The 22,757-nt window shown below is 44.8% G+C and overlaps 1 protein-coding gene across 2 annotated transcripts in view; it reads left to right on the top strand.

Annotated features, from left to right (window-relative positions):
* Positions 1–22,757, top strand: part of LOC126526143 (uncharacterized) — a 168,473-nt gene that overhangs the window by 61,650 nt on the left and 84,066 nt on the right. For both annotated transcript variants that reach the window (XM_072289603.1, XM_055068027.2), the window contains exon 3: positions 10,422–10,724. In XM_072289603.1, coding sequence (XP_072145704.1) covers positions 10,422–10,724 — 303 coding nt within the window. The remainder of the gene's footprint in view (positions 1–10,421; positions 10,725–22,757) is intronic.

Here is a 22,757-nt window from a genome sequence, read left to right on the forward strand (position 1 = left end):
CGCAAACGTTGCTCGGCGCGAAGCTTGCGAACCGCGGGGCGCCCAAATACCTCTGTCACGTTAGTCTTGAAGGCCGTCCACGTCGTCAGATCACGTTCGTGGTTGCGGTGCCACACGCTGGCGACACCGCTCAAATAAAACGACACGTAATTAAGTTTTTTGGTGTCGTCCCAGTGGTTGTGGATGCTCACCCGGTCATAGCGAGCCAGTCTTCTACGTCATGGTCTTCGGTACCACTGAAGATGGGTGGGTCGCGTTGCCGCAATGGGCCGGGGCAGACCACGGTAGTTACCGTGGCAGCGGGTTGTAGTTGTGGTGGTCCTTCTTCCGGCATTATGAAAACGGGCTGCATTGTCCGATTACGAATTTCCAGAATTATGGTTGTACCCAGCAGCTCCACCAATTATAAAGGGGGGTTTATTCGGCTCGTAGAGCAGCAGCGAAAAACGCAGCACCAGCAGGTGGGGCGCAGCCAACGAACGAACTGGGTACATTCCACGCGATGGCAACGGGGCTTTTCAGCCTGCCGATCTCCTTCGTCACACACGTGACGATGCACGATAGAGAAATTAGAGAACCTACAAATTGAATGTCTGCAAATCTTCGCTTTACTCTGTGCCATAACTTGAGGGACATACTTCTGTTTTGTCTCCTTGATGCCACATTGTGCACTCATTTCGTACAGTAAACGAAACTATCTGCCATTTTTTCTGCCTGGTTCTACATCATGATCGTACTCTTTCATTCGCTTGCGTCTGCTTCATTGCCCGTGACTGTGGCTCTTACTTATACCATTAATCAGGTGTTCCTGCACGCACCTTCCAAAATCGTGGGCTGCACAAAACAAGACAAACAGCTTGCTCTCAGCAAAGCCGCCATGTGGTCCATCAAGTTGTGAACTCCTTGCGGGCAAGTGAGCGCATTGAGACTCTTGGCGCGTGAGAACCCAAGTGAAAGTTTGCACAGACAAGGAATGCGTGGAGAAAACGGTTTCAACTAAGGGAGCATGTTCACCCATTTAAGCAGTCTAAAGCGCCGCTGCCGCATTGCCACTGCTATTTATTCAGCTTCACTCCAATAAAGCTGTGCTATGCAGTGAAGCATGTGCATAGGAGTGCAGTAAAGCGTATAAAAGCCATGGTACAAGCACCGAGATGTCTAATAACTGTACTTGGAGCAATTCAGAGGCGTTTCTGACATTGCTGTGGCAAATTACGGCCTTCCCGACTGTAACATTTTCCCGGTTGTTACTTTTTTTTTGCCTCTAGAAGCGTATCACTGGGGTTCTACTGTATCACAGCAAAGTAAAAAAAAAAGCTAGCCATTTCCTTATATCTGATGGAGGTAACATGACTGGAATTGGAATTCTAAATGTGTCTGCAGTAACTTCCGTGGCATTCTGGTGCATCAGGGAAATAACTGCCAACCTATGAATATTGAAATGCGTAAAGGTTCTGCTGCTGTTTGTGACAAGGGGGGATCCGCCAGGGGTGAAAGCGAACGTCTTATCAGAGGGACTGACAGTGAATATTTATGGTACTAATTTCTTTCATTTTCGCAATGAAAAGCTTGCTACTTAGAGTGTTGTATACTGTAATGGTGACAGAGAAAATGTCATGGAGCATTTTTTATCACAATTCATCTATCTGAGAGAGAGATAAAAGGAAGGCAGTGATGTTAACCAGTCAAGAATCTGGCAGGGTACCCTGCGATTGGGTAAAGGAGAAGTGGAGTAGAACGAAGTGAGAGAAAGAGGGAGATAGGGGTAGAGAGACGTGGACGAACAGCACTATAAAGCCAAAGGCGCCCGCTTCTATCTGAAGTTGTTATGGTGTTTCTCAATTCCTATGTTGGAAACAATAAGAGCTGACTGGGATAGCAACTAAATGAGGGCTTTGGGGAGAAGTACATGATAAATCTGGCTCTAGTCATAGCAAATTCATCTTTTTTTATTGAGGTTCATGTGGAGGATAAATTCTGTAATGCTGCATTATTTCCACGATAACAGCTACACCCTGTTGTCATTTCCTGTTCAACTGCTCTGGCCATATACAAGTCAAGACAAGGTTACTTTTCTTGCCATTCCAGCTGCCATGTTCATGTGGTGTTGCTTCATGTGAACATGCAACAAAATTTCAAGCACTCCTTGGTAAACTATGGCTTGCAAAAACCAGGCACGAGGGCACACCCAAGTGTAACCAGAAACTAATATTGTCAGTAATGGAAGTGCTGCGCGAATTGCGCTGTGAAGGAAATCCCGCTACATGCTGTGCCAAATTGTCGTTTATCGCAGCCATAATGCCAGGCCTGAGCCAATATGCACCTGCTCCAAATTAGGAATATTTTCCGCGTGCGACAAGGCACAGCGCATCAAGCAACAAACCTTCGCTACTCACCCTCACATGGTTTCCGTCACAGCTACAGCATCTTGGGTGCGTGGCCGCGATCTTATAGCACTTGAACATGATTCACAACTTCACGGTGGCGCCGACCGTGGAATTTCTCCTCGAGGGACTTATATTTGTTATAGCAATTTTAATTATGTGATGTAATTATGGTGAAGCAGTGAGTGAGGGTACACCTTCTCAATGCGCCTTTCTCGTGGTCGCTTAGTTGTACATCGACAAGTGCATAAGGCACATTATGTTATGACTAGGCAGCCCCGACATGGAAAAAAGTTCGAAAACAGAAAAAGGAAGTAGTCTTACTCTTTATTTAAATGCAGAAATAACTGAGAGAAATTACTATTAAGTTGGCCCTTACCTTAATCCTTCTGTATAAAAAGCATAAAATGGAACGACTTGGAGAAAATATACTTTCATCTTAGCATAATAAATATTGAATGCATTGTTTCAGAAACTACTAACTTACGCAGTGCTTCTTTGCACCGGAGCAGTACGTTGAGGCTCAAAAGCATTCTCTTCCTGCTCCAAACTTCAATTCTTCCTGCTCCGACAGTTGCTCAACAGGCTAACTGCCGCTTCCATCACCGCTTACACTTGCCTCCTTTGTTTTTATCGAGATTTTCGGTTTATGTTTTGTTATACCTGTTGTATATTATAATACTTTGTTCTGTTGGATGACCCCACGGGGCGCTGCACCATATATATATATATATATATATATATATATATATATATATATATATATATATATATATATATATATATATATATATATATATATATATGTATATATATATAAAATATCAGGCCCCTCGGTTAACCCCGTTTCTTCTCGTTCATTACACAACGAGGGTCTCGAATCCGGCTACATTGATGCCTTCAGGTAGCATATGTGGGTTTATTGACCAGTTGCCTTCACTCAAAAAGATCACGTTCTCGTGACGCCTGCGGCAAAAAAGACGTTCCACGTCCGCCGCCAAGGTCTGTGAGTGGTGCCGCTGGCTAACACTCCCAGGGTTCTACTAGGACACTTAAATACCCTAGAAAGTGGATGGGGAAACAGTGCCGCGGTAGCTCAATTGGTAGAGCATCGCACGCGAAATGCGAAGGTTGTGGGTTCGGTTCCCACCTGCGGCAAGTTGTTTTTTCATCCACTTTAATTTCCATTAATTTATAGTTTCTTAATTTCATTGATCAAGCACAAGTAATTTCCCCTATGTTGTCCTTGGTGTCAGTGTTTGTTGGCTTCTTATCATATATATATATATATTGTAGTGGAGAGGAATGCCCGGCACTGCAGCCACATCGCCTGGGAGGCGCGAGCTCGAGATTGCCTGAGCTGCTCTGGTTGAGACACGCTGCCTGCTGCTCTCTCAGGCTGTATTCATATTAGATTCTGGTGGAGGTGCTATGGTTTTCCCCAACCTGGAATTACGCACCCAAACCCTGCCCTCCGTCATGCCTGACTACCCCAGCCCGACATCCCCACCGGTTACTCCAGCCATCGTATGTGCCGGTGCTCAGCGTCAGCGGGATCCTGATATCTTCAGCGGCACCGATGAGAAAGACGTTGAAGATTGGCTGGAATCCCCCCTAAATCTCGGCAACGCGATCTTCTATTTATCGGGCGTCGCCAAGCTGTGGTTCAAAAACCACGAAGCCAATCTCCGCACATGGGCTAGCTTCAAAATCGGCATCGCAGAGGTTTTCGGCCGCGCTGGCGTGCGCAAACTTCGCGCTGAACAACGCCTACGAAACTGATCCCAACAAACTTGTGAATCGTTCACCAGCTCCATAGAGGACATCGTCGACCTCTGCCGGCGTGTCAACCCGACGATGGCGGAGGCGGGCAAGGTACGTCACATCATGAAGGACATTTCCGACGATTCCTTTCATATGCTGCTGTCCAAAAACCCAGGCACTCTTTCTCAGGTCATTGAGCTTTGCCAGAGATTCGACGAGCTCTGCAGACAGCGTCTGCTCACGCGGCGCCCTCCTGCGTCCGACGAAGCCCTCGCAAGCATGACCGCGGCTCCTGAAATGGACTCCCTGCTTTGCCAGTTAAAAGGGTTCGTCCGTGCTGAGGTCGCTCATCAGCTTTCCCTGCTGTCCTCAGCCACGCCACCACCTTCGATTTTGCCGGCCAACCTTTGCCAGGTCACCACGAGCAAGTGTGCGCAGCTCTCCCTACTGACCGCGAGACTCCGCCTGTGCCGACTCCCGTTGCTTTTCCCGAGTTCACTGCACCTCTCAGCTATGCCGAGGCTCTCGCGCGGCCACCACCTCCGACCTTTGCGCCATCCCCACCGGTCGTGCCACTGTGCCCACCTCACTTCGTTCAGCCTCGGTACAGCAATGGACAATGGCGCATTCCTGACAACCGGCCAATATGTTTTGCGTGTGGTGTACCTGGCCATGTTGCACGATTTTGTCGTCGCCGCACAACGTCCTACCACCGTAGCTTCGACGCCGCACCATACGTTTCCCCATACCCGTCATCCTCCGCGTCCCAGAACCCCGCCCAGATGTCTTCCTACTCGGACCACCGCCCTCTTGTTGGCCGCCGTTTTCCATCGCCTCGACGCCGCTCGTTTTCGCCGATGCGCTGTCATCCTTCTTCGCCGGAACGGGAAAACTAATCGTCACAATTCCAGAGGCAAGAACTGCGTCACCCAGGAACAGACCAACGCCTCTCCTTTCTCTGTCTAACATTATTGACGTATGTGTGGACGGCGTCGCTGCACTCGCCGTCGTTGACACTGGTGCCGCAGTTTCAGTTATTAGTGACAAACTTTGCCGTTCGCTCAAAAAAGTCACGACGCCACTGTCCAACGTGTCATTTCGTACTGCCAGCACAGACCGCATCACGCCTGCAGCTGCGTGAACTGCTCGCGTTGTGATCAACGGACTCCTCTACATGGTCAACCTTTTGGTACTGTGTTCTTGTTCCCACGATCTTATTTTGGGCTGGCTCTTCTCTTTCCGCTAATAAGGCCGTCATCGACTGTTCTCGTGCTGAAGTTGAATTTGAAATTCGGTGCAATGCCCCACTCTTGACGCTCATAAACCTGAAGATAAAGTATTCCTTGCCGAAGACGTTACAACTCCACCGCACTCATCTGCCCTTGCCACAGTGTCATGCAACATTGTTGCTCATGCCAGGGCACTTTTTACGCCATCTGCAATTTCCGCTCGTCGCAAATTTTCCCCGCTGCCTTTCGTTCTTTTGGACGTTCATGCTGGCATCAGCAGACTGCTCGTCGTCAACCGATTATCCTGTCCTCTCACTTTGCTTCGTGGGGAGTGCGTTGGCCGTGCCTAGTCAGGGTTACAGTGACCTGTAACCCTGACTCTGCTACCGTCATTGACATGCCAACTGGTCCCATCGCCATTCATGAGGTCGGCGGAGTGACCTGTAACCCTGCCTAGGAGCCCACTTTGCCCGATGTTTTACATAACTCCATCGCCGACACGATGACTCCATCGCGTCGACACGGGTACCACTGCGCCACTGCGACAAAAACCATATCGGCTATCCGCGACAGAGCGCCGTGTTATCGACGACCAAGTAGCTGACATGCTCCTAGGCATCTCCCGTTCTTGTTAAGAAGAAGGATGGATCGATTCGACTCTGTGTCGATTACCGTCGTCTTAACAAAATAACTCGCAAAGATGTTTGCCCTCTTCCGAGAATTGACGACGCCCTTGACTGTCTCCAAGGCGCGGAATTCTTCTCTTCTATCGACTTACGCAACGGCTATTGGCAGGTCCCCATGGCACCCGAAGACTAACCTAAAGCGGCCTTTGTGACACCAGATGGCCTATATGAATTTCGTGTCATGCCTTTCGGGCTTTGCAACGCCCCTGCAACATTTGAGCGTATGATGGACAACCTTTTGCGTGGTCTCAAGTGGCAAATGTGCCTGTGCTACTTAGATGATGTGGTCATTTTCTCGCCCGATTTTCCCACCCATCTTTGTGGGCTGGAGGAAGTGTTGGAGTGCCTAACTGCCGCCGGCCTTCAGCTCAACCTGAAGAAATGCCACTTTGGCGCAAGTCAGCTCACCATCCTTGGCCATGTAGTATCTAAATACGGTATTCTTCCTGACGCCGCCAAGCTCCATGCAGTTGCTGATTTTCCCAAACCTTGCTCCGTAAGATAACTTCGCAGCTTCCTTGGCCTGTGTTCTTACTTTCGCCACTTCATTCGGAATTTTGCGTCCATCACCACTCCCTTGAATCAGCTTCTACGGAGCGATTTGAACGATTACGCCTGGTCGTCAGCTTCTGACGATGCCTTCCAAGAGTTGCGTCGTCTACTGACCTCGCCGCCCATACTGCGTCACTTAGACCCGACAGCTCCGACCGAAGTACGCACCAACGCCAACAGTATTGGACTCTGCGCTGTGCTCGCGCAGCGCAAATCTGGATTCGGCGAGTACGTCGTTGCATACGCAAGGCGCACCCTCACCGAAGCCGAGAAGAATTATTCCGTTACGGAGAAGGAATGTTTGGGCATAATCTGGGCACTTGGTAAATTTCGACCCTACCTCTATGGCTGCCCCTTCGGCGTGATTACAGACCACCATGCGCTTTGTTGGCTGTCCACGTTGAAGGACCCCTCAGGTCGATTAGCTCGCTGGGCTTTGCAGTTGCAGGATTTCAACATGCGCGTTGTCTACAGGTCTGGCAGCCGCCACACCGATGCCGACGCGCTTTCCCGTTCGCCCGTGTCAACCGAAAGCGATGCCTGCCTCTCTGCCGTTGCCCAAGTACTTTCGTTCCCAGCAGGCTGCGACATAGCTTCGGAGCAACGCAAGGATGCCTGGATTAGTACTCTTATCCGCTTCCTTTCAAACCCGTCGACTGTACCTTCACTTTCTCGAGCTCTGCGCCATCAAGCATCTCACTTCAAAATTCGGGATGGACTTCTCTATTGCCGGAATTACGTCTCTGGCGTCCGCAAATGGTTGCTGGTCAAACCTCGACATCTTCGTGATGAAATATGTTCTGCCTTCCACACTGACCCGCAGTGTGCACATGTGGGTGTCGTCAAGACGTACACCCGGCTTCGCTCCAGGTTCTATTGGCGTGGCATGTACACCTTTGTGTGCAAGTACATTCGGTCGTGCCCTCAGTGACAATGCCACAAGGTTCCCGCTCAGCATGTCTCTGGTCCACTCCAACCAATCTCGTATCCTGCCAGCCCCTTCAATCGCATTGGCATTGACCTGTATGGACCCCTTCCGAGCACGGCTTCCAGGAACCGCTGGATAGTAGTCGCCATCGACCATTTGACGCGATACGCAGAAATAGCCGCTCTGCCTGCTGGCACCGCTCGCGATATACAGTCCTTCCTCCTGAAAAACTTTATTCTCCGTCACGGTGCACCTCGCGAACTTTTAAGTGATAGAGGATGTGTCTTCCTCTCCGAAGTCGTAAATGCGGTCCTTGCTGAATGTCGCATCGTTCATCGCACCACCGTCGCCTACCCTCCTCAAACTAATGGTCTGACGGAAAGATTTAACCGCACCCTTGGTGACATGCTCTCCAAATATTGGCGACATGCTCTGATCACACTGATTGCGACCTTATTTTGCCATTCATCACGTTCGCCTACAACACTGCACCGCAGGCGACCACAAACTTCTCCCCATTCTTCCTCTTGTATGGCCGCGAACGTTCAACTACCCTGGACACCATTTTTCCGTACAGACCCGACTCATCCAAATGTACGCCCATCTCTCAAGCTGCCCGCCGCGCAGAGGTATGCCGTCAGCTCGCCCGTTCCTTTACAACCGTCGACCAATGAAAACAAAAATCTAGGCTTGACGATGATCACCCGCATTTTCACTTTCTTCCGGACTCGCTTGTGTGGCTTTGGGTTCCCGCCGTTCCTGCTGGACTCTCATCTAAGCTTGTCTCCAAATATCAAACACCCTACCGTGTTGTAGCGCAGACAACGCCTGTGAACTATATTGTCGAGGCTGTCACGCCACCTACAGAACAACGCTGTCGTGGTCGTGAAGCCGTCCACGTACAACGCCTGAAGCCGTATTACGACCCCATGATTCTATGTTCACCATGAGTCGCCAGGATGGCTCCTTTTCCTGTGGGGGGCGATTGTAGTGAAGGGGAATGCCCGGCGCCGCAACCACATCGCCAGTTACCCGGGAGGCGCGAGCTCGAGATTGCCTGAGCTGCTCTGGTTGAGACACGCTGCCTGCTGCTCTCTTGTGCTGTATTCGTGGATGACCTGGCGAAGGTTCGCCGGCAAAGGCGAAGGTGGTGGCGTGGCTGAGGACAGCAGCGAAAGCTGACGAGCTACCTCAGCATGGACGAGCTCTATTATTTGGCAAAGCGGGGAGTCAATCTCTGGAGCCGCCGTCATGCTCGCGAGGGTTTCGTCGGACGCAGGGGGGCGCCGCGTGAGCAGACGCTGTCTGCAGATCTCGTCGAAACTCTGGCAAAGCTCAATTACCAGAGAAACAGTGCCTGGGTTTTTGGAGAGCAGTATATCAAAGGCATCGTAGGAAATGCCCTTCATGATGTGACGTACCTTGCACGCCTCCGCCATTGTTGGGTTGACACGCCGGCAGAGGTCGACGATGTCCTCTATGTAGCTGGTGAACGTTTCACCATTTTGCTGGGATAGGCTGTGTAGGCGTTGTTCTGCGCGAAGTTTGCGCACGCCAGGGCAGCCGAAAATTTCTGCGATGCCGGTTTTGAAGCTAGCTCACGTGCGGAGATCGGCTTCGTGGTTTGAATCTTTGAAACCACGAAAATTTGAAACTTAACAGACAGCGTAGTACTATAGGGAACACACTAAGTAATGGAAATGTAAAGTTAATAAAGAAAAGTTAAAGCAGTTTTTACAATTGTCATAAAAAACACAAAACAGTTTCTTAGAAAAAATGAATATCTGAAATGCTATCAAATTGCAAATATCTAGAATAGGTACACTGAATATACAGGAAAAAACAAGACATGCCCTGGGGAAGCCCACCATTTTTCTAACCTTTTGTGGTGAAGCTCCATTCCCCCTCCTGCATTGTTGGTCATTGTCCTCTTCTGCATGGGTCCTGATTTTGCGTTTCGCAGTTTGCAAATGGTGCACATAGTTACGCTGGAAACGTAGCGTGGAAAGCACGATCGACAAACACTAGAGAGGACAAGCGCTTTCCTTTTCATGCTATGCTTTCAGTGTAACTATGTATTACCAACCAGCCCAAGCCTATACTCTTCTTAATTGCACATGACACTGGCAAAGTAGAACTTGGATCACGATAGGCCAGGCTGAATGGCCCAGCTCCTGTCCAAAAAAGTAAATCAGAGTCACTGGCCAAAGATACAACGTGGACAAATCATTTATCCAAAACAGATACTGTTTTTATAAACATCTGAGGGTTGCACGCAGTTATTTCCGTGGGGTATACGTGCGCACATTTTATTTTCTTTCTCGGCTGTTCTGGAAGAGGATGCAGGCTGTAACTGGTGCCGGACTATATGGAGAAAACTATGGTATCTTCTAGTGGGGGCTCTTTGCAATCTCAACTTACGTAAACATTGACAAAGTTAAGCCTGTGATAAGAAGAAACCCACTGATGATGTCTTGTATAAGACAAATTGTTTTGCAAGTGCCAAATAAGGCCTACGGACCTGAAGGGCTCAATAAGGTTAAGAGAGCAAGCTTGGTCAAAGCATTTTTGAAAGTGTTCTTTGAGGCTCAAGGAATCCAAGAGAGTCGTCAAGCACTCCACATTCTGTCACTTATGATTTTTGTTTTTCTCTATTATACTTTTTATAATAGCATCACAAACAGGGTCATGAAGCATTAAAATGCAAAAATATCTTGTAAACTCAAAATGATCATTTGAAGTCCATATGTTTATCGTAGTTGAAGTCACCCTGAAGATCTCTCAAATAATAAAAAAAGGTAGCTTCTCATTAAATTTAGCATCTGTGTTCTTTTTTGGCATTTCATAACTCTTACCTACTTTTGTTTTATTTGTGCAGCATTGAGGCCTTCTAGTTCTCCGTCAACTGCCAACTGTGACAACTCAAAGCAAGAATGCCTCCACCGATGTCACCTATGTGACTATGAGGCTGATGAACTGTTTCATCTGGAAGCACATGCCAATGTCCATACTGGCGAGAAGCCATTTCAGTGCCCTTCATGTCATAGGAGCTTGTCAAACAGATACAACTTAAACGTCCACTTGCGCACCCAGGCAAGCGATAAGCCATTTGAGTGTTCTCGATGCCCTCAGAGCTTCTCACAAAAGTGCAACCTCAAAGACCACCTGCGTACCTACACAGGTGAGAAGCCATATCAGTGTCCTTCATGCTCTCAGAGCTTCACATACAAGGCTAAACTGAAAGTTCACCTGCGCACCCACATCGGCGATAAGCCATTTGAGTGCCCTTCATGCTCTCAGAGCTTTTCACAACAGGCCCACTTGAAAGCCCACCTGCGTACCCACACAGGCGAGAAGCCATATCAGTGCCCTTCATGCTCTCAGAGCTTCACACGCCAGTCTAGCCTCAAAGTCCACCTGCGCATCCATACAGGTGAGAAGCCATATCAGTGTCCTTCATGCTCTCAGAGCTTCACATACAAGGCTAAACTGAAAGTTCACCTGGGCACCCACATAGGCGATAAGCCATTTAAGTGCCCTTCATGCTCTCAGAGCTTTTCACAACAGGCCCACTTGAAAGCCCACCTGCGTACCCACACAGGCGAGAAGCCATATCAGTGCCCTTCATGCTCTCGGAGCTTCACACGCCAGTCTAGCCTCAAAGTCCACCTGCGCACCCATACAGGTGAGAAGCCATATCAGTGCCCTTCATGCTCTCAAGGCTTCAGAAGGAGATGTGACTTAAAGTGCCACCTGCGCACCCACACAGGCGAGAAGCCATTTGAGTGCCCTTCATGCTCTCGGAGCTTTTCACAACAGGCCCACTTGAAAGTCCACCTGCGTACCCACACAGGCGAGAAGCCATATCAGTGCTCTTCATGCTCTCGGGGCTTCAAAAAGAGATATGGCTTAAACTGCCACCTGCGTACCCACACAGGTGAGAAGCCATTTGAGTGCCCTTCATGCTCTCAGAGCTTCGCACGTAAGTCTACCCTCAAAGTCCACCTGCGCACCCATATAGGTAGAAGCCATATCAGTACCCTTCATGCTCTCAAAGCTTCAAAATGAGATATGACTTAAAGTGCCACCTGCGCACCCACACAGGTGAGAAGCCATATCAGTGCCCTTCATGATCTCAGAGCGTCTCACAACAGGCCCACGTGAAAGTCCACCTGCGCACCCACACAGGTGAGAAGCCATATCAGTGCCATTCATGCTCTCAGAGCTTCTCCCAAAAGGTCCAGCTTGAGACACATGAGGCAAGAAGCCATTTCAAAGCCCATTATGCCTTCAGTGATTGTCGTTGAAGAATGCCCCCAAGACACACCAGCTCATTCATGCAGGTGACCGGCCGTATAGTTGTAACGTCTGCTCCAGGTCCCTTACACAGTCTCATAAGTTGAACAGACATAAGGGATCACAGCACCACGATACTCTAGGGTAGGTCAAGAACGATGTTGAATGGGAATCTGAAGTATAAATCTACAAATGTGTAGAATGTCGCATAGTGTTCTACTGCATGAGGTAGCACAAATGTTTTCATGTGCTCATGAAGGGATGGTTTAACTCGGGCCCAACTCTGATACATGTAAAATGCAGGAACACTTTTCTGAGATAACTACTGGACCAATTATTTGGAAATTTGTTGCTTTTGAGACAAAAAGATAAATGCTAGAGGGTGCTGGATGCAGAATCTTGATTTAAGGCCTTAATGTTGTAATAGCGATTTACAAAGATTTGAAAAAAATTGAAACGAGAAGTTATTAAATTCGCAGCTCTGCACCTAGAATAGTTATCGTAGTTCTGTAAACTGCATATGGTAGATAATCAAAAGCGGAGAAATTTGATGTATCAATTTATATCTTTCGTCAACTTGTTACATTGTTTATGACGTTTTTTTCAAAGTCCTACTCACATATTAGTGCTATATTTGAAAGCCTTGTTTAGTATATCAGTATTGTCCGCTTTAGATGTGTCCTATTTGATGCATTTGACAGAATTGTGATAAATGTTTTTCATTGCCGAGTTAGAGTTGTATACTTGATAGTTTCGCTTTCGGAAAATTTGTGATTTTCAACAATTTTTATCAAGATGTTCGCGGCCTAAATAAAGCATTCACTTTGAACACTCACTAGATTCTTACTATTTCTTTTAAATGCAAACAACCTCATCAAATTTGGTGCAGCAGTTGTCGAGAAAAAGCATTTATTCTACCCCACGTATTTAGATAGGAGCCCCTGTTCTAAATCTTCCTCTTAAATGGTCACTGTAACACTTTTCTGGGGATGATCCTATTTGCTCTTGATCTCTTCTCAAGGTGTTATAGAACACAGAGCAAAAGGAATTATGAGAACTGACCCCCACTAAGCCATTATAGCTGAGAAAAAACTCAAAATGCAGTTAAACCTCGATATAATGAAGTCTGTAAAATCAAGGATTTGCTTTGTCATATTGTGCTTTTTATTTTTCCAATAGTATTCAACATTTTGTTTGATCTCAGAAATTACCGTGTGAATGCCCCTACAGAAAATGTATGTTAATTGTAATACCTATTATTACACTGTAGACATCTCAGTGATCTGATTTCTGTAAGTACATTTTTTTTTTCAGTATTGTCTTTTGGTACATATAGACTTGTTCGGTTAGATCCACTCACTTTGGCGGGCGAGCTGGATTGAAGCCGTTATAGAGTGTGTAAGTGCAACTGAACGAGGATGTAGAAAGAAATAAGTACACAGAGACAGCACTGACAAGGCTCTGATATGCATGGTTCATCCTGGAGTCTCTTGATCTTACCCAATTTACACCTATTTTTTTTACCTATAGGTACATTTTTAGAGCAATTGATTATTCATTGAGCTTTCCTATGTCTGTCTCATGAAAGCACCAAATAAATGCTTGTGTTTAATGAGTCTGCATTGTCGGTTCTTGGTACATTAATACATGTACTTGATTGACAGCATGCAATATAGTGTTGTTAGCATTTTATTGTATCTGGGGCTACACGAGAAGTTAAGTGACGGCAGTTGGTTCATTATTAGCACAGAAAGAACTTGTTTTAAGTAACATACATAAGTAATTTGAGTTTTTAGTCAAATGTCAAGTCCACCATGCCTGATTCATTCCTACGTTTTATTTCAACTCAAGTATCGAATGGATGTCTGCTTTTCCGTTTATTAATTATTTCTCCACCTTGTGGGTTTCCGCAGAACTACTACATAAAACACTTGTTTTTGCTTCGTGTGTTGTCGAAAAATTCGACTTCGCCCTCCCACCTGTTTGCCGCATGGTTACCTCGGATGGTAGAGCGGCTGCCACGGATAGGCGGTGGTCCCGGGTTCGAGTCCCGGACCAGGACGAATTTTTCTTCAACTCTGAGGCTTTTCTTTCGAGGAACCCGTATGGATTTCCTTTCTAGCAATTGCTACGGACGGGTGTATGCCCGCTTTTCCCTTTATTAATGTATCATCATATACATTTTTACAGTTTACATTTTGAGTCGGGCACACATCTGCACTGTAAAATACATTTCTGCACAGAAGGCAAGGAATTGGGCCAATCCTGTTTTTCGACATTTGAAAATATTCTTTCTGCATTGTAGTTGTGCCTGTCTCTTGTAAGGAATTTATTTCCTCACCAACAATGTTGCGCGCAGGACATGTTTTTAAGATAATAAATCTAAGAATTCACTGTTTTGATTAAGGGTGTGTGAATATTTGATACAATAAAATAGGGACTTTTTAAGTACAAGTAAGTTCTAATAGCCATCGAACATTTAAAATATTACCTCGGCACAAATTAAGCTCATATGAAAGCAAAAGTATGATAAATGTCACACCCGTTGGCGTAATATAGGCATAAAATATGAGAAAGTGCGTAATGGAGGCTGTATATGTTTCTAAGGGAGCTAGACTTTCCTGGCTATACAGGGATCATTTGCGCTTTCTGAAGAGCCCTTTGTATGCGAGCAATTTCCTCATTCGTTCCTTGTTCTCCATTTGGGCTTTTAGTAAACAATGCTTCGAAACAAGTGCTTTCAAGAAAATGCTTCATAATGCGCGATGGAACCACAGGAACTTGCCAATGTAATGTTTTACATATATTTTGATAAGAGCTGTTCTTTTTTTGAAAACAATTCCAAATGTATTCTACATTTCTTCCACTCCTGGGACTATTCGATTCGCATTCCATTGAGTCCGAAAAATTACTTCTATATTGGGCAACAATGTACCTATTTGTAATAAACAAACACGTGAGGCTTCATTTTTTTTTTTTTTGGCAGTGCCACTCCTAAGGATTTCCTTCACATCCACTCAGCCATTTTGGTGACATATGCCTTCGAACTTTGGCATGTTACATTCACGTGAAGAGGCACTTGTGTCAACATGTGCCCATTTCAGTGCAGGTTTTTCTTTGAAAGCTTGCTTATCTCTAACTTGTGAACTCAAATGGCAATTGTCTATTGACATCATTATGCAAAGTGGGTGTCCATATATTAATTGAAATCTGAATGTGGAATATGTATATTTGTGCACTATGCTACAATGCATTCTGATACACAAGCGTTACCATATGCTCGGATATGTTGAGCTGCCCAGGTAGCTCGTAGCATGTTCCAAGATAATGTGACAAGTTGTTTCATTCTGTTTTAAATATGCAATGAAAAAATTTGTAAACTCTGATATGACATGACACTCATAACACCACGATACCACAGTCAAGTAGGGTATCATGTATATAGGCACACATTGTTGAAATATATTGTTACATAATTTCTTTAGTTATATTAGGATATAGCTGAGGGCAGCTGTGCTGAAGGTTGCAGTGATATTTTTGGTGATCAGTTCCTTTATGTAATGGCTCAACAACAAAGTACTTGTTTATTCACTATGCTTACGAAAAACTTCTGTGTATAGTAAAGCACTTATTAGTGATAAATTGTGAATGTTGCATAGCTCACTAGGACATGTTCTTCTCCAAGTAAGTCGCTGCCTGATTGAACATTCTTGTGCATGAAAAGAGGTTTACATGTGCACAACAAAAGCTAATTGCATATTGTTTTTCTTAGTTAATGCCCTGAATTGTTGGAAAATTCTGTACGGCTAAGTAGAACCAGTACCGTATTTACACAATTGTAAGTCGATCTATCTTTTTAATCTGAAAATCCACGTGGGGGGGTCGACTTACAAGTAAAACCAAAATGTGGCACCGCCAAAAAAGCGAGACCAACGGGAGCTACAACGTAATTAGCTTTTTATGTTTGCTCTATGGCTCTACCCATAGCTTTTCATGATTCCGCGTGTTTGTTCGCTTTTTGGAAGGGTTTTTCAACGTTTTGAGAGTTTTACAGTGGACACAACAATCATGGGGGGGTGGGGTCGATAGTTGATGGAAGCGAATCCGGCAGCATTGATGCCTTCGGTAGCATGTTTTGGGTTTATTGACGTTGCCTTCAGCCAAAAACGATCACGTTCTTGTGACTTCTGCGGCAGAAAGGATGATCATCGATGATCACTATCCCCCCCAAGGTCGTTGGATAGTGGCGCTGGCTAACACTCCCAGGGTTCTACTAGGAAACATGAACACCCAAGAAAGTGGATGGGGAAATGGCGCCGCGGTAGATCAATTGGTAGAGCATCGCACGTGAAATGCGAAGGTTGTGGGATCACTCCTCGCCTGCGGCAAGTTGTTTTTTCATCCACTTGCATTTCTATAATTTATCATTTCTTTATTTCATTTATTAAGCAGAAGTAATTTCATCTAAGTTGTCCTTGGTGTTGGTGTTCGTTGGCTTCTTGTGATATGACTAATAAATATCGGACCCCTCGGTTCTTACATATCGAGGCTCTTAAATCCAGCAACATTGATGCCTTCAGGTAGCATCTGTGGGTTTATTGACCAGTTGCCTTCACTAAAAAAAGAAACATCACGTTCTCATGAAGCCTGCGGCAGTAAGGACGTTCTACATCCGCTGCTAAGGTCTGTGGGTGGTGGTGCTGGCTAACACTCCCAGGGTTCTACTAGGAAACACGAATACCCAAGAAAGTCGATGGGGAAACGGTGCAGCGGTAGATCAATTGGTTGAGCATCGCACGCGAAATGCGAAGGTTGTGTTATCGTTCCCTACCTGCGGCAAGTTGTTTTTTCATCCACTCTCATTTCCATTAATTTATCGTCTCTTTATTTTATTTATTAGGCAGAGGTTCCTCTATGTTGTCCTTGGTGTCAGTCTTTATTTGCTTCTTGTAATATGACTAACAATAATCGGGCCCCTCGGTTACTCCCCTTCTTCTCGTTTGTACCACTGATGAATTTATCTCTTTGGAGACTAATTTTCCACTAATTGTTTCCACCACTTTTTTTCACCATGTTGCCTTTCAACAGAATTCATTGATCAGCCAACCTGTGTTATGAACACATGAGGCCTGTTACTTACGAATGCTCCGTATCCATTTAAGACCGTATCTTGCCAAAAAGGCTTTAATGACCATAATTTAATTGAAGTCACATTGGACTTGCCTCTACCATTCACAGGTATATCTAAAAAGAAAATCTTGGACTCCAACAAAGCCGACTATAACAATATGAATGGAGAGCTCGAAGTATTTTTCAATATAGATTTACTATTGTCTTTCTACAGTAGGTCTGTAAATGAAAACTGGGCACTTTTCAAAGATAAACTGGCCTCACTTATTAAGCTATGTATCCTAATTATCACAATTTCTAACGATAAAGCAAACCCTTGGTTCACCAAATCTTTTCGTAAACACAGAAACAGGAAAACATTCTTGTATTGTAATGTGAAGTGCTCTGGTACACCTTCTGCTTGGGAAGAATACAAACAGTTTTTGACCAGTTACGATTCCGCAATATGCAATGCCAAAAATAAATATTTCCACAACGATTCGCCTTCCCTTTTGCAAAATACTAAGAAATTCTAGCGCTTCATGTCCTCTGACCAAGGTACTAACCAGTTATCCACTGGATGAAAACAACCTTCCTCTCGCACATTCTGAATGTTATTCTACATTTCATACAATTTTTCATCTGTATTCATTCGGGAAGATGATTCCGATGAGCCATCTGTCTCTTTACACAACTACCAGTACATGCAGCCCATTGAAATCACGGTGGATGGTATTACCTGTATAGTTAAGCAGCATCTTCATCAGCCGGTATCGATGATCATAAGTCCAAGATGCACAAAACTACCTTTTCTATATCCAGCACCATATTATGCCGTGTCTTTCGATAGTCACTGTCATTTAGACTATTGCGAGATGACTGGAAAATTACTAAAATAATACCCATTTTTAAATCTAGAAATGAGAATTCACCTGAAAACTACCGTCCGATATCACTCAGATACATATGCTGCAAACTTCTTGAGCTTATAGTCGCCTCCCATGTCTAGAGCCACCTGGAGGATAACAAACTCTTCTTTCCAAGCCAGCACGGTTCAGGAAAACATGTCATGTGAAACACAGCTACTGGATACCAATTCCCTCTTTCTTGATTTTGCCAAAGCTATCAATCGTGTCACCTATTGCTTGCTGCGTTATTTCTAAACTATGTGCCCTTCAGTTAGAATCTGTCACTTTATTGTAGCTTCAGAATTTCCTTTCCCTTCGCAAGCTCTTCGCGACGGCTAATAATTTGTCCTCTCACTCTTCATATGTCTCTTGTGGCGTTCCACAGGGCAGCATTCTAGGCCTGATTTTTTTTCTTGACCTTCATAATTGATCTGCCAAATAAGATATAATCAAGCATTAGTATATTTGCCAATGACTGCATGTTATACAGGTCAATAAACTGTCCTGACGAACACCTTGTCCTTCCAGATGATCTTAAAATTATCTCTAACTGGTGTAACACCTGGCTCATGGCCCTAAATAAAAACAAATGCAAAATTATTTCTTTTGGACGTAGGCGGGATGTTTCTTATTTTTCCTACCACATACAAGGAGACAAGCTGTCGCAGACATCATATTATAAATATCTTTGCATTTACCTTACACCAGGCCTCTCCTGGTATGATCACATCTGTGCTGCTTGTGTGAAAGCCTTAAAAACAGGTGATTTACGCCGCAACCTCCGTCATTGTTCCTCTAATGTTCGGAAATTATCCTAACTTTCCTTCACCCACAACTTGAACGTACCTGATCTATTTGGTCTTCTTCCGCTCATTATCAAATTAAATGTCTTGAAGCAGTTCAGAACAGAGCCATCATTACATTTGAAATAAGTATGACCGCCATTAAGTGTCAACCCACTTAAACTCAATCATTTTCTTCAACCATTGGCCATTCACGGTCAAATCTCTGTACTATACCTGTTTCACAAGTACGTCTACAGCAATAAAATTACCTCGTTACATCTTGAATGCCGGCTTTTCACCTCGCGCAGGCTACCTAATCACCTCAGCTTCACGCGCATCTTTGGTAATGCGAATGCTTTTAGCACATCTGCACTTCCACAAGCCATCCGCATGTGCAATGATCTTCCTGGTGATATTGCGTCTGATAATAACCGGAATATGTTTCTTCACAAGCTTGAGGTGAATTTTTTGCATAGCACTCTATTGTCACGTGTTAGTAACGGTGAAGAAAGCAGCCAAACTGCCAATTGTGAAACGTGTTTTATCGGTGAACCTGTGGCCTCAAAAACAGGCTGCACTCTAAGTGCAACGATAGCGGCGAACACAGTCGGTAGCCTGTGAAAATCTTATCGGCCGGTCAAGCGTTTCGGCTTTTAACATGAGGCATCGAAGGTTCCAGAGTAATCGGTGATACCCGCATGTCTTCCAGAAAGTTCTACATAACTCGCCTCGTGCATACATGCAGTCAGATTACACAAGGTTTGGCGACGACAGACAGCGAATGAACCATCGTTATCATTTCATAAACTTGCGATACGTACAGGCGTGTCCTGCGCTGAGCGATAACATCTGTTAGATGATGAAACACTGTCATTTAATAAACAAGTGCACATGTCGATATCAAAACAGAACAGTTTTCTCTACGATATCTTAGATATTTAAGTTCTCATTAAAAAATATCGGTTGTGGCGGCCACATTTTAATGGGGGCAAAATGCAAAAACACTCTCTCATGCATTGGGGGCGTGTTGAAGATCCCCTGGTAGTCACAATTATTTCGTAGTCCCCCTCGCCCCTACGGTGTGCCTCGTAATCAAATCATATTTGTGCCACGTAAAACCCCCAAATACAATTCAATTCAATAAACAAGAAGCCTGGCTGGCTTGCACAGGAAGTATTTTGGCAACCAACTTCTGTGCTACATAAATACTGAGGCAGAGCAAGCGTATTGCAGAGCATGATCTCATACTGGAACAAGGTAGAAAATGGCATAGTTTCCGTACCTGCGCACATGACTGCATGACCGTGGAAACAAGCAGATGAAGCGGAAGTACATCTCTCTTGCTTCGCACACATTTCACGGACTCGCAGACATTCTATTTGTGTGTTTCAATATATCTCTAAGCTTCAATTCGTCAATTCAAGCAACAAATCACACCAATAACGGATCTTGCCTTGAATAATTATCGAAGCCACGTGTCACTGCGAGCGACGTCACAATGCGGACACGAGCACGTAGGCGCAGGGACACAAGGACGTCACCGTGCAGCTTGGAGAGCGGTCGCCGCTAGGGAAAAGGAAAAGAGCGTTCTGATTAAAATGTCAGGCCATTCCGCTGCCCTTAGCGGTGTAATTCTTTGCCAACATGATCGTTAGCATGCATTGTATCATCTGCGCTTGTCAACTCAAAATAGCCAGACCTAGTGAGGGGCCCTTTAAAGCATTCACACAAAGCAGTCGTATCTGATGAGCACGCAGTCGCTTCATTCCTTACAGGCCTGTTGGGAATTTCCTTCTTTGTTGTGACCTTTTTACTGCTTCATACCATACGTGCTTTCAAGAAATTTATAATATGAAATGGTCGCATTGGCCACCATTCTCTGAATGTATGAGACTTGTGAAATCACCCTGTATGCATCACAGCTGCCATCTGCATTGCAAAGTGCCATCAACGCGCTTGTTCGCTTGTAATCTCTAGGGCCTAAAGCATATGAGATCCTACACAACATAATTTAATAACCCTGCTAACGGCTGTTGATTGATACCCTTACAATGAAGGATTGTAAATGCTGACAACGCAGAACTGCGCGAAAGCAATATTTTACAATAATGACTCGCTGATATTCTTTGTATTCTTCAGCTAACTGCTGATGTATTGACATTTTGTTCTCCTCAACAGCACCTTGTGCAGGTAAGCACTATCACGGTGCGAAGGTTATATTTACTACTGGCTCAAACTACTCAGTTCCTAATGGTCATAATTTAGTCAATTTTTTATCGGCCTGTGACTTTATGTGCATGAAGCTGTGATTTACGAATAGTCAAGAAAGTTGGAAGTGAACACAATCATTAGTAAGCACCACTTTTTCGACCGCATCTGCTGTCTGAAACCGAGGAAAGTATTTAACGAAACACACTCGTACCTGCAGCAAAATGAATGATTTATGGCTACTGCTGTCCTTCCAAACAAAGTGATTCAGGATAACTAATAACTAATTATTAGCATCTTCTAATTATTAATTTTGGATTGCTGTTCAAATTACTTATAATTTCAGTTCCATGACAATATGCTCTATAATAGTTAGGGAACATTGAAGTGAGGTTATCGCCAGTGATCACTAATCACTTTTTATTATCATGTAGAAATGGTAGCAGAAATAATGCTCATTCAATGACATTTTGATAAATATCGATGACTATGTCCAGATAGATATCGATGACTGATATCGATAATATCAGTCATCGTGTGATCATCATCCTGTGGTCATTGTGTGATCATCAGTCATTGTGTGATCAGTCATCAGTTTGATAGATATCGATGATAGATATAGATGACTATGTGTTCAAGAATCTGAACCTGGCAACGTTTAACACTAGAACGTTATCTAATGAGGCGAGTCTAGCAGTGCTATTGGAGGAATTAGCGGCCAGTAAATGGGATATAATAGGGCTTAGTGAGGTTAGGAGGGCAAAAGAAGCATATACAGTGCTAAAAAGCGGGCACGTCCTGTGCTACCAGGGCTTAGCAGAGAGACGAGAACTAGGAGTCAGATTCCTGATACATAAGGATATAGCTGGTAATATACAGGAATTCTATAGCATTAATGAGAGGGTGGCAGTTGTTGTGAAACTTAAAAGAGGTACAAATCGAAGGTCATACAGGTCTGCGCACTTACATCCAGTCATGATGACCAGGAAGTGGAAAGCTTCTATTAAGACGTGGAATCGGCGATGAGTAAAGTCAAAACAAAATACACTATACTGATGGGCCACTTAAATGCCGGGTTAGGCAAGAATCAGGCTGGAGACAAGTCAGTGGGGGAATATGGCATATGTTCTAGGAATAGCAAGGGAGAGTTATTAGTAGAGTTTGCAGAAAGTAATAATATGCGGATAATGAATACCTTCTTCCGCAAGCGGGATAGACGAAAGGGGACATGGAGGAGCCCGAATGCCGCAACTAGAAATGAAATAGACATACTATGCGCTAACCCTGGCATCATACAAGATGTGGACGTGCTCGGCAAGGTGTGCTGCATTGAGCATAGGATGGTAAGAACTCGAATTAGCCTAGATTTGAGGAGGGAACTGAAGAAACTGGTACATAAGACGGTGATCAATGAGTTAGCGGTAAGAGGGAAAATGGAGGAATGTCGAATCAAGCTACAGAACAGGTATTCGGCTTTAACTCGGTACGAGGACCTTGGTGTTGAAGCAATGAACGACAATCTTATGGGCATCATTAAGGAGTGTGCAACAGAAGTCGGTGGTAACTGCGTTTGACAGGATACCTGTAAGCTGTCGCAGGAGACGGAAGATCTGATTAAAAAATGCCAATGTATGAAAGTCTCTAACCCTACAGCAGAAATAGAACTGGCAGAACTCTTCAAGGTAATCAACAAGCGTCAGACAGCTGACATAAGAAAGTATAATATGGATAGAATTGAACATGCTCTCAGGAACGGAGGAAGCCTAAAAGCAGTGAAGAAGAAACTACGAATAGGCAAGAATCAGATGGATGCGTTAAGAGACAAAGCCGACAATATCATTAATACTAATATGGATGAGATAGTTCAATTGGCTGAGGAGTTCTGTAGACATTTATACACTACCAGTA

This window comes from Dermacentor andersoni, chromosome 8 (assembly GCF_023375885.2).
Source record: "Dermacentor andersoni chromosome 8, qqDerAnde1_hic_scaffold, whole genome shotgun sequence".
Lineage (NCBI taxonomy): Eukaryota > Metazoa > Arthropoda > Arachnida > Ixodida > Ixodidae > Dermacentor > Dermacentor andersoni.